This window comes from Gopherus evgoodei, chromosome 1 (genome assembly GCF_007399415.2).
Source record: "Gopherus evgoodei ecotype Sinaloan lineage chromosome 1, rGopEvg1_v1.p, whole genome shotgun sequence".
In the NCBI taxonomy this organism is placed as follows: domain Eukaryota; kingdom Metazoa; phylum Chordata; order Testudines; family Testudinidae; genus Gopherus; species Gopherus evgoodei.
The window spans coordinates 337265356-337278682 of NC_044322.1; the positions used below are offsets into that span (position 1 = coordinate 337265356).

The window sequence follows — 13327 nt, forward strand, 5'->3', positions numbered from 1 at the left end:
ACACAACTTTATATTGTTACTACTCTCCAAGCTCCCAGCTAAACAGATAAAATGAGCAAACTGCCTGTCTGAATCAGAATAATATTTTGGGATACCAGATCTCTGAATTGCCATAATCCCCAGAGCAAGCGTGTGCAGTTAATCGAGTAAAATGTCTAAAAGGTGAGCAGCTCCTATGTATGGAGCAAGATGAATCTATGGTTAATCCAGAAAAGATCACAGAAGTCCATTCATAAATGCAGGCTTTCCTTGCACTGACACCAAGCCAGTAAGCGTGGAGATAGCCGTGCATTGCATACAGTAATGGATTATGTATGACTTCTGAACACTATGACCCCAGAGTCTACTGAGCTGGTATAATGTGGAAAAGTGCCATGAGTGTAACAGATACTGGTATGGTGATTAGGCCCAACATCATCAGATCAAATGCTGGAGCCAGCAGATGATCTGCTTGAGTCATAAAAGCTAATCCCAACGTAAAGTAGGAAGGCTTGGAATTGAACTTCAATAGCATAGTGAGTTTATTCCCCCTAGTCCACTGGATTATACAGAACACTCCTAGGAACAACTCAACTTAAAAAAAAAAAAAAACCCACACACACACACACCACTTACCTCCTACTGTGCACATCTGTAAATCCTAAAGAAGAAATCTATTGAGTTTCTGTATCCTACCTACTTTTTGCCTACCCGTAGAAACAAATCTGAATGGAAATTAGATATACTGCCTGTACCCGAGATGCATCTCTATAAGCATGCAAGGGACTACAATGTGCAGTGCATAGAATCAGTCTCCTTCACACAAGAGCGATATTCTCAAGACTGTTTGCAGTGTTGTTGCAGCTGTTAGTCCCAGGATATTAAAAGGGACAAGGTGGGTGAGTTAATGTCTTTTACTGGACTTCTTTCCTCTCAACAGAAGAAATGCTGTGTATAGCTCAAAACTTTGTGTCTCTCACCAAGAGAAGCTGGTCCAATAAAAAGATATTACCTCATTCAGCTTGCCTCCCTATTCCCAAGGCAGCATTTTTTTTTTTTTTTGGCCACATAAAAACAGAGATCTCAAATCCACGATTGGTCAGAAATCACATCGCCGTTAGGAAGTAACTGGAACAAAAGCCTCTCTTTTGTTCAGTGGCACAAACTCAATGGCACAGTAGTGTGATTTCCTGATGCAACTTAAAATTCTTTATCAACTGGGGAATTTGGTAGAATTTCTCTGAAACAGTTTTTCAGTGCCCCTGTGTCCAAGATGATTAGATTTTTGTCCCTGGTGGCCCCTAATCGCTCATCAACTGGAAGGTCTCCACAGCAGATATTGACAGGTTCCAGACCAAGCAGCAACTTTTTACAAATGTGGAAATTTTTATTGCCTATAAAAATAAAGCCTAGAACTCTTACGCAGAGAAGGAGGCAGCATGCACAGTAAAATCTGTGTTATCCAGCACTTTACCAACTGCAAAGCTGTAGAAACTGGCATTTTTGATATCTCCATTAAAAATCCGGCTGGCACGGGGCCTGAAGGCTCCCCACCTGGCTGAGCATGGCTCCCCGCAAGCAGCGGCATGTGCCTGCTGCTCCTAGGCAGAGGCATGGCCACAGCGGCGCCCTGCGCTGCCCCTACCCAACCCCAAGCGCTGGCTACACAGCTCCCATTAGCTGGGAACCACAGCCAATGGGAGCTGCAGAAGCTGCACTTGTGGGCGGAGGCAGCACACAGAGCCACCCAGCCATGCCTCCACCTAGGAGCAGCAGGGATATGTTGCCGTTTGTGGGAAGCCACCTGAGCAAGCGCCACCCGGATCCAGCATCCCATAACTCTGTGCCCCAACCCCCTCCCACACCCAAACTCCCTCCCAGAACCCATGCCCTGCACCCCCTCCTTCGCCCTAACCCCCAGCCCTGCGCCTCTTCCTGCACCCATACTCCCTCCCTCAGTAAGTATAATAATTAACTGGAATTTTTGACTAACCGGCACACTCCATTTCCCCAATATGTCGGATAACAAAGCTTTTCCTGTACTAAGAATCAATCACTGCTGCAAAAGGTTGCCTCCATTAATAAGCAGCTTCTTGTGCTGAACTGCTACATAACTGCCTGAACCCTACAAACACGTGTGTCTGCAAACATCAATACTGGACACAGTTATCTTTACTGTTGTATCCCCAACGTCAAATCATGCCACTACCTGATATCTGGCTGACGCCAAACACTTTTTTTTTTTAACGTTGATCTCTGCAGAGACAACTGACAATGAGAGACATTTTTTCTGCAGCTCAAATTGATAGTTACATATGGAGAGGTATCTTCCAATATCAGCAAGAAGAATTAGCTCCTTAGTCAACAAGATGAAGCTCTCCTAGGAGTTGATGCCTTGATGAGAATTTTTTTCTAAGGGAAAAAAAAAAAAAAAAGACTTACAGTTGAAGAATATGGAAAATAGTATGAAGTATCACATGAGCCAGAATGCAGTACAGCCTATAGACTGATCAGTGAACCCTACGAGAGCTCCCTCAGGGATCAGTCTTGGGACCAATCTTATTTAACATTTTTATTACTGCCGTTGGCATGAAAAGAGAGAGCATGCACTAATAGAATTTGTGGGTGAAGCAAAGTTGGAAGGTACTGCCAATATGGAGGAGGACCGGAATATCATGGGTGGACTGGGGCTTAAACAGTTTTCTCTGAGGCGCCGGAGTGTGCATGCCGAGAGACTTGATCGTGTTCTTTGAATCTTTTAGGCTATGCAACCTAGAGTTGGTCTCTTCAGTGAGAAGCCCCTGACCAAACAGGAGGTCTTGAATAGTCTGCTGAACGTCCAGTGGGACACCTGAGGACTGAAGCCAGGTGTTATGCTGCATGACAATGCCAGATGCCAGTGTACATGCTGCTGTGTCTGCAGCATCCAGGGAGCCTTGAAGGGCTGCCCAGGCCACTACTCTGCCCTCCTCAGCAATGGCTCCCAGTTCCTGATGAGAATCGGACGGAAGGAGCTCTTTAAATTTTTGGATAGCAGACCAGGAGTTATAACTGTATCTGCTAAGCATCGTGAGCTGATTAGCAATCTGTAAGGAGAGGCGGCTGGTAGAATAAGCTTTCCTTCCATGAAAAGAACAGGAGTACTTGTGGCACCTTAAAGACTAACAAATTTATTTGAGCATAAGCTTTCATGGGCTACAGCCCACTTCTTCCGACACCGAAGACAGGAGTCACGGGGGCCCCCCTTGCGCATAGGCTTGCAGCAGTAACCGCAAGGTTTGAAGCCCTGAAACAGCACGCCTCGGAGCCCCATAGGGCACTCGTTGAAGGGGAAACCCCTTCAGGAGATAACAACTATACTTAACACTAAAGATAACAGAAACTAACACTTAACTAACAATAGGGTAACTACACACAGAGATAAGTAAAGTAGCTAGGGAGTAGTGGAGCACTTGCAAGAGACCACTGTTCCAACAATCGTCACTGGTGGTAAGAAGGAACTGAAGGGGGAGGTCAGGCCAGCAGGGTCATTATATATATAGCACCATATCAGCACCACTCCAGGGGGCTCCACAGATGGCCTGACAGGTAGCTGCTAGGGAAAAAGTTCCGACATCCATGCACACGGCGCACACACACACGTAACTAGAATTGATATGAGCAAGCACACAAAGAACTATTGAGTTATCTAAGATAAGAGAGGTGCTGCTGTCGCTTCGACTCAAGCCAAAGGCAGAAGAGAAGGAACTGGGGCACGGTTGGCTGCACAAACCAGGTAACTGCTCGGATCAGTGTAAGATGTCTGACGCGCGGGTACGGCCAACCGGGCACTGCTATTACAAATCTCTGATTGTGAAAACAGGGTGCCAATACACCTAAAGTGGAGCACCCACAGGGACAAGGCTTTAAGAAGAAGAATTAGTACTATTATACAAGGCACTGGTGAGACCTCATCCAGAATACTGTGTGCGGTTCTGGTCTCCCACGTTTAAGAAAGATGAATTCAAACTGGAACAGGTGCAGAGAAGGGCTACTCAGATGATCCGAGGAATGGAAAACCTACTTTATAAGAGAAGACAAACAGCTTAGCTCGTTTAGTCTAACCAAAAGAAGGCTGAGGGAAGATATGATTGCTCTTTATAAATATATCAGAGGAGTAAATACCAGGGAGGAAGAGGAGTTATTTAAGTTAAGCATCAATGTGGACACAAAAACAAATGGATATAAACTGGCCATCAACCAATTTAGGCTCAAAATTAGGCAAAGGTTTCTAACCATTACAGGAGTGAATTTCTGGAACAGCCTTCCCAGGGGAGCAGTGGTGGCAAAAAACCTAACTGGTATCAAGTTCAGTCTTGAACCGTTTATGGAGTGGATGGTATGATGGGACTGCCTACAAAGGAAGGTGGTCCATCAACAACTGCTTTTAGCAGATATCCCCAAACGACCAGAGAGATGGGATACTAGATGAGGAGGGCTCTGAGTTGCTACACAGAATTCCTTCCTAGGTGTCTGCCTGGTGAGTATTGCCCATATGCTCAGGGTCTAAGGGATTGCCATATTTAGGGACAGGAAGGAATTTTATCCTGGGTCAGGCTGGCAGAGATACTGCAACATGGGGCATGGGGCACTTATAGAGTTAAACTAGTGTAAATGGTGAATTCTATGTAACTTGGACTCTTTAAACCATGATTTGAGGACTTCAGTAACTCAGCCAGAGCTTAGAGGTCTATTACAGGAGTGGATGGGTGAGGTTCTATGGTCTACAATGTGCAGAACATCAGACTAAATCAGCGTTTCTCAAATGAGGCTACCGTGGCCGCATACAGCCACCAGGGGCTTTTCTTGCAGCCTCAGCCTCCTGGCAGTGACTGGGGGGGGGAGAAGGGGTCAACAAGGAGGGTTTGGGCCCTGTCCCACTCTTGACCACAAACATTGGAAGAGCAGACAGCTGGTGTGAGTTCCCCACCTTCCCAAGAGTAGTGGGGCTCAGGCTTCCGGCTTCAGCCCTGGTGTGGCAGGCGCTGGTCACATGTCGGTAGGCTCTGGCATGGTCTTTGACCATGGAGTTTTGGGCTCTGGGTTTTAGCTGCACAGTGGCAGTCTCCACCCCCAGGCCACTGAGTTTCAGGCTCACACACACCCCTTGTCACCCCTGGCCCCTGCTGTAGCCCCAGTCCCTCAACCCACCATGGTTGGCCCCTACTGCTTCCCATCTCCCTATCCAAGGTTTAATTTGCCCCCAGCTTGCAGGGCTGGGTAAGTCTGCTGTGAAAAGTGGTATCTGCACGTTTGTTAATATCACTTTTCACTGCCTCCCAGCTAGCTAACAAGTCTTTGCTGTGAAAAGTGATATCAAAACATACATATCACTTACTAGCTACCAAGTCTTAAAAATAAATAAATAAATGAAGTTGCAACCAAAAAAGCAAAAGAAACAACAAAAAGACAGGAATACGCAAAGTACCTTTGTGTTTCTATTCTGTTTAGGTCCAGTAAAGAATAGAGACAACTGTATGTTATTACTATTGAATCTGCAAAAACATCCTGACATAAATAAATTACTAAGACTGGACATGTGTATGTGCATATATATTTGTTTTTCCTAAAGTTAATTAAATGTTTTAGGAAAAATTATCAAAGCAGCCACCAGCAAAAGTTGGTGGCCTCAGTGTGCAGACACCAAAAAAAATTGTTGTGAGAACCCCAGTATTAGATGATCAAAATGGTCTCTTCTGACCTTACAGTCCTTGAGTAGAAGGTGTCCATGCTGGACCAAAGCCAAGAATTCATGCCAAGGACAATCCTGCCAAGATCACGTTCAGGGACATGGTTCTCTGCACAGCTGCATTCTTACACTAATCTGGGAGTTGTCTATTGTCTTCCACATCTGCTCTTTGAGGGCTTACAACCAAGATGCCACATTGCCCAGTGACCCAAAGCATATTGATTTATCAACACAAATGAGAAAAATGCATTTTCATCTTTTGACTTTAGATTTAAGATTAATTCTATTCATTAGGAGCATCAGCAGAAAGAGGAGATTTTAAAAAGGTTTCTATATAGTTTGCATAGCAGCCTGGATAAAGATGTGAAAAGAACAATAGGTTTTTTAAAAACAGTAAGTTCTGCATTTATTACTTCCCAGCAGAAAAACAGTTTTAACCTAAAATCTTCTTCAAAGGGACTAGATAGCTCAAGAAACTGGTAATGGGATATAGAACCTTTACATTCTGTGTCACTCATCGAAAATGTGGTTCACGTCAGTAGTAACTAAAAGTTAACAACTAATGACTATTCAGTAGCCTATGTGAAATGAGTTCAGTAGTCTCAGTCCACTTCTAACATACAACAGTCTACATGACAAAAACCATTACGCTATGTTAAATCTCTGCTGAAGGGGACAAGAACTGAACTGACTTAGAGGCTGAATTACCCTAGAGGTTTACTTGACATCTTTAAGTTTATCCAGTCCAACAAATAAACATAATAAAATAATTTTTACTTACTTGGATCAGATTTTGAAAATGTGTCTCTGTCCAAAAGGTTTCTGTTAAAGAAAGACAGATAAATAATACTGCTACTAAAATAGAGAGAGAACATCAAAGAAAAACAATGATAATTTCTTTCTGATTGAAAGCTTCTACAATGCGTATGTGATTAAAACAGTTTATTTAAGGAACATAAGGGGACACAGTTGGCTCTCCTCCATCTCCTATGCATATCAGAATTACTCAGAGCTAGTATTCTGCCAGTCTCAAACTTCACACTTCTCGGTTTGTCACACAATTCTGATGCATGTAAACTGTGAGTTGTAGACTCAACTACCACACAGGGGGAAAGAGGAAGAACACTAAATATAAAAATATATTTTTAATGACAATGTCCCACAGGAACTGAAATAACTTTAAGCTGTCATGGTACTTTGTAAGTTTATTATTTCAGCTAAAAGTAAACCCCCCAAAATTTAGAACAAATCTTTCAAGTTGGGTAGACCTCTACGTAAACCAAGCTTTTAGGCTCAACCTAATTTTTCAAGGCTAAAACACTTTTGGAACTGGATCCCTCTAGTAAAGTGTTGTGTCCAAGCTCTCATTATTTCATTACACTTGGTATCTTACCTACAAATGTAGTAATTGTGTAACTATACAGTTCACTATTGTTTACAAACGATCACAAATGCAAACGAGGAAACTTTTAGTTTGTACCTGCAGCATCCATATGGGGAGTTACAGAGCAACACTTTGGTGCACATTGATTTTCATATTCCCTAGTCCCAATTGTGGGGCAATGTAGAAATAGCATGGGTAAAGAAAAACTGGTAAGTCAAATCAATCAATCTTAATGCTGCTCTACTGTTTCTTCTTTCAGGTTAAATAATTACATAGTTCTTCCAGTGTTGTATTCTGGCTGAAATAACCAGTAAAAATTAAAATGGATTTTTTATTTTTGAGTAACAATGCTCCTCTTTCCTGTCTCTTATCCTAAACTCCCTCCATTATTAGGCTTTGTAATGACATTCGGTCATTCTTAATTTTTTCCATTAGGATTAAAATGAACACTATCCACATATGTAGATTCAGATTTGTAATTTCAGACATAATTACCATTCTGGATCAGATGAGTAGCCCATCACAGTTTAATATCTTACATTTGACAATGTCCAATACCAGCTGCTTCAGAAAAAGTTACAAGAAACTCTGTAGTAACAATTACGGAGAAATCTGTCCTCCAGGGAAAGTTTCCTCCCAACTAACAGTTATACATGTCAAGACAAACTAAATGAAAACGGCGTTAAGGTTGGGAGTACATACCAGTAAATAAAGTAAAATACATTACAGGATTTTTGGGATAATTGAAACACAAATGTGATAAATCCCCAAAATTCACAATCAAATATAAAAGAAATTCGCACATGTTGGGGCATGGAAATGATTAATCAGGATACCAAAAAACCTTAGCTCTCCACTGTAGTGACGTTGTGCAATAGCTTTATGATCAAGGCATTTTAGGTTTGTGGGCACAGTTAAGGTAATCTGTTTCTATGCCATTTATCATTTTCTATATTTTTACCATGTCTCCTCTTTTCATCTCAATTTTCTCAACTCATTTCTGAGCCACTTCTATTTCTTGAGTAACCAGAACTGAACATAGTATTCAAGGGAGGCTACGTAACAGATTTAATAAATTGAAACCTTATTTCCACAGTATTCTCTATTCCATTAAGTACACAATCTAACATGTACTTGACTACTGTTGCACAGTGAGCAACAGTCTTTATCAAACTGTCCATAAAGATGCAAAGCTTTTTTTGTGCGTTAACAGATTTTGTTTAGAACCAGTAAGGTGTAAGTATTCATAAAGTCCAAGGCCTTGGCTACACTGGCACTTTACAGAGCTGCAACTTTCTCGCTATGGGGTGTGAAAAAAAACACACTCCTGAGCGCTGCAAGATACAGCACTGTAAAGCACCAGTGTAAACAGTGCCACAGCTGCAAGCTAATCCCCATGAGGAGGTGGAGTACATGCCGCGCTGGGAGAGCTCTCTCTCAGCGCTGGCGCTGCAACCACACTCACACTTCAAAGTGCTGCCGAGACAGCGCTCCCGCGGCAGCGCTTTGAAGTTTTGAGTGTAGCCAAGCCCTAATGCCAGAAAGGGCCGCTGTGATTATCTAGTCTGACCTTCTGCATAACACAGGCCACAGAACTTCCCAAAACCAATTCTTATTTGAACTAGGCAGAGCATCTCTTTTAGGAAAACATCCTATCTTGATTTTAAAATTGCCAGTGATGAAAAATACTGTCCTCCTCTTCACCTCCCACCCCAAATTATGGGTCATCTGCAAAATTTATCTAGTTATGATGTTTTGTTTTCTGCCAAGTCATTGATAAAATAAATTAAAGGGCACAGGGCCAAGAACTAACCGATATGAAACCCCACTAGACATACACTCACTCAACGACAATTCCCCCTTTACAATTAAATTTTGAAACCTGTCAGTTATGCAGTTTTAAATTAATTTAACGTGTGCCATGTTCATGTTATATCGTTCTAATTTTTTAATCAAAATGTCATGCAGGATCAAGTCATATAGCCTACAGAATTCTAAATCTATTAATCTTTATCAACCAAACTTGATATCTTTTTTTTTTTTTAAATAAGATTGCAAGTTAGACAGGATCTATTTTTACATAAACTCATGTTGACTGGCATTAAGTACACATTACCCTCCTTTAATTCTTTATTAGGCACTCCATTATTTTGCCTAGGATCACTGTCATGGTAAGAGACCCATAATCACCCAAGTCATCTCATTTACCCTTTTTAAATACCTGGCACACCAGTAACTTTTTTTTAGTCTTTTGGAACTTTCCTAGTGTTCCAAGAGTTATCGGAAAAAACACAACAACAACAACAACAGTGAAGCAAGCTCCTCAGCCACCTTTTTAACTCTTGGATGCAAGCTATCTGGACCCCGTTCATATAAATGTCTAACTTTAGTATCTGCTATTCAACATCTTCCTGAGTTGTTATTGGAATGGAAAGTGTTTCTTCCAGGGTGGATAAAAAAAAAATCAGTGATTATTTTAAAAAATTAAACAGATTTTTTTTTATTTAAATTGGATTTTTTGGATAAAATGCTTTGAGGAAAAACCTATCTAAAAAGACAGTTTTAATTAAGATACCTTTAGCTCAAAGATATCATGGAATAGGGATCATAAATTTTAATTCTATAGTATGAGACAATATATTCCTGTAATGTTTAAGAAAAAGTTTGTAAATGAGTTCCAGTAGTTCATGGATTAGGAACCCAATCTTATGGGGTTCCAGGAGCTTCCGTATAGATTATTTAGGTTAATCTTTCTAGCTACTCAATGGGACTCAGTGCTCAGTCTAGAAGATACCATCAGAGATGCTTAGCTTTGCAGTTCTCAGACTATGGATTTGTGTTTCCAGAGATAACATGCTTGTTAACAGCAAAAATGTTTTTAAATAAATAATATATACAGAGGTGAGAAACAACAGACCTCAATCCTACAGTCCCTCTGCAAATTTGTGTACACAGAGTCCCTCTCTTACTTCTGCCTAAAAGTGCAAAGTTTCAAAAAGTTCAATGAATAGAAGATTGTTGGGGGCAGAATAGATCTGGACAAGGAGAAGTCTGGAGATAAATGTGAGACGGGAGGGACAGACAATAGGAACAAAAGTGAAACTGTTTGAGCATCTTATTCCAGAAGTCTTGAGGTCTTTCTGAATGTAGCCTTCATTGATTTGAGATTTCCCTTATCATTCTCTCTCTGGAAGGGAAAACCTACAATGGCAGTAGGCCATAAAAGAGACCCAGTTTGGGAATAAGAAATATATGTTTGCTGCTGATGTTTTAAAGAAAGTCACACCTGTGAACTGGTGGAAGTCACTTAAGCACTTGGATTCAGAGACTGTTGAAGTGATAATCTCACTTTTAACAGCAGTAGCTTCTTCTGCCAGTGTAGAAAGAATATTTTCTTCCTTGGATTAGTTAATTCCAAACTGAGAAATCCTTTGGGACCTGAAGAAGCAGGAAAGCTTGTTTTTCCTTTTCCAAATTATGAGCAAACAGGAAAACGAAGGTGAAGATGACCAAGGTAGCTACAGAAGCTAATATTTTAAGTTTCCCATGTTGACCTGGCTGACATAGTCCATTTAATTTGGGGGGGGGTTAAGTTTCATTTAACTATTTTAGTTAAAAAACAATTTGAACAAAACCAAACCTGATTTTAAAAAACTTGAATGTTTAACTAAAATTCAAAAATGTGTATGCTTGTTTTGTTAAAATATTATATGTTTGCAGTTGAAGAAAAAAATCCAGAATACATAATGTTGTTGTTTTAGTTAAATAAAACAATTTAAATGTCTGGTGATGTTCTCCTCCTAATACAGCATGGTAAGAAAATCTTCCAAATATTAATGATTAACCTGCTAAATTGGAGATATTTATGAAGGCATTGGGAGGTGAACTATCTGCTTCAATTACCTTTGGAAAATGAAATAACCAATAATTCATTTTCTGATATAGCTGTAAAACTAATTTTAAAAATCTATAGTGTGTACCTTCTAAAAATGAAACCTATATCTATCTCTGAGTTGTGAAGAATATGTATTAAGGTTATAATCAACAAAAATGCACTTTTATGTAGAAATCCATGATTAAATCGAGCAAAGAATCCTGCGGCACCTTACAGACTAACAGACGTTTTGGAGCATGAGTTTTCGTGGGTGAATACCCACTTCGTCGGCTACCCCTCTGATACATGATTAAATTGAGTCTTCCAGACTAATGATTTAAATCAACTTGATTTAAATCAAATCCACCCTGGTTTCTTCATCATCATCCTCATCAGATAGGACATCATCATCTGTTTCTCCTCTTCCCCCAACACAAAACAGAAATATTTATTGAACAATTCTACAATTTCCATCTAGTAATGGACCAACAAAATTTACAAACCCCTTCTTATTGTCCTTTACTCTGCTGGCCATAGATTGATCATGTCTACCTGACTGGGCCACACAGACAAAAATAGGTGGAGCATCACATCTTCAACTAGTATAGAGATCACCCTGGAGCTTAAGGATGAGACAGGTGCCCAGGTTCCTGCATCAGGCAGCAATGCACAAATCTAGAGGCAGAAGCTTAGGCACCTAGGGAACTTTTACAGCAGAAATCTAGCCGCAGAGTAAATTTAAGTGCCTAAAGAGTTATGCGGCAGCTTAGCAGGGGTTTTTACAGATCACAGCATCTATTTCTGAGGTTTAGGAGCCTACGTCCCATTGTGGATCTGGGACCTTGACCACATTAATGTTGATAATTTAGATCAGGGGCAGGGAACCTTTTTTCTATCAGAGGCCACTGATCCACTGGGGGTAAAAAAAAAAGGTAGTCACGGGCCACAAAGTCCCATGGGGCGGGGGCTTGGAGCTTCCCCTAGGCTCTGGGATGGGGCCAGAAATGAGAGGTTCAGGGTGGAGGATGGGGCTCTGGGCTGGGATAGGGTTGTAGGAGAGGGGTCCAGGCTGGGGCCAAGGGGTTTAGAGTGCAGGAGCGGGATCAGGGCTTTTTGATCTTTGAGTTCTCTGGAGAACCCATCTCATCAAAGGGATCAAAATCTCTCACCTCTGATTGAACCTGACTAAGAAAGAGGAGTCAATTGTCAGGTCAGAAGAGAACTTGATGGCCTTAACCTGGCATTATCTCTTACAGAGATACTTTAATGATTGACTTCTTTTTAGGCTTGGAGCATATGGAGAAATGCGGGGGGGGGGCGGGGGTTGAAATCTACGGATTTCTCAAAAGACGGCCTTTCCAATGGCTCATCTTGAGGGGGATCCTGAACAGGAGGTTAAATTGCTGGCTCAGGTAGCTTGAGAGAAATGAATTAATCCAATGAAGGCATAGAGGTCTTCATTAGGGAATAACTGACCTGAATCCTCTGATTCAAGCATTTAAGAGGGAGGAGAGTTCTCCATCAACTGACAGCTAGAATGAATATTTGTTTAATCTAGACAATCCTCACAAGAAGAGTCTCATTTGTTTTGCAGGTTGAGAAGAAGTATGTTTATAGTCCAATGAAGAAAGTACTGAAAGGGAAAAGAGAACCATCCACATTGGTTGGAGTACGATACAGGGTCAGGAGGAGAGAAGAGGGAAGGAGAGCCCATTACCCAGAACATCTACACACTTTGGATGTATGAGGTGCCAGCAGAAGAAACAATGAAACGAGTCAAAGGCATCTGAATAAAAGTTTTCTTGTTCTGTATAAGAGTAGTAATATAAAGCAGAAAACTAGCTTAGTTATGCCATACATAACTAGTGTATGTTCATTCTTAGTGAATAAAATTATGAACTTCATTGTAGTGTGACTTTAGTCAAATCAATAAAATAAGAACTGCTTACTTCCCAAAATTTTTCTAATTTTAAATTTTAGAGTAATGAGAAACAATACATACTAACTTCATCTCTGAAGAGTGCAGAGTTTCCCTCCTGTAACCTCACACACGACTTAAAATCCACTCACTCACACCAAGTGAGAGCCCTCATCTGCAGAATCTGATTTCATTAAATATTAACCATCAGCTAAACATGGTGGTGCCATTTTCCCCATTGTCAATTTTCAGACTAGTCACTTTAATACTCTTTGCTCACTGAACACGGGTCAACAGGGGACGAATCCTTCCCTTGTGTTTTGACAGAGGACTTACTGAGCATGAACTAGAAAATTATTTCTAAGGGCCTCCTTGTTATTTGCATAGAATCAGACTCAGCCCTTGAGCTCTATGGCCTGTATTATGCAGAAGGTCAGACTAGAA

At 41.0% G+C, this 13327-nt stretch overlaps 1 protein-coding gene across 7 annotated transcripts in view; it reads right to left on the bottom strand.

Moving 5' to 3' along the window:
- Positions 1–13327, bottom strand: part of CPNE8 (copine 8) — a 253547-nt gene that overhangs the window by 228278 nt on the left and 11942 nt on the right. For all 7 annotated transcript variants that reach the window (XM_030567773.1, XM_030566943.1, XM_030566068.1 and 4 more), the window contains exon 2: positions 6489–6529. In XM_030567773.1, coding sequence (XP_030423633.1) covers positions 6489–6529 — 41 coding nt within the window. The remainder of the gene's footprint in view (positions 1–6488; positions 6530–13327) is intronic.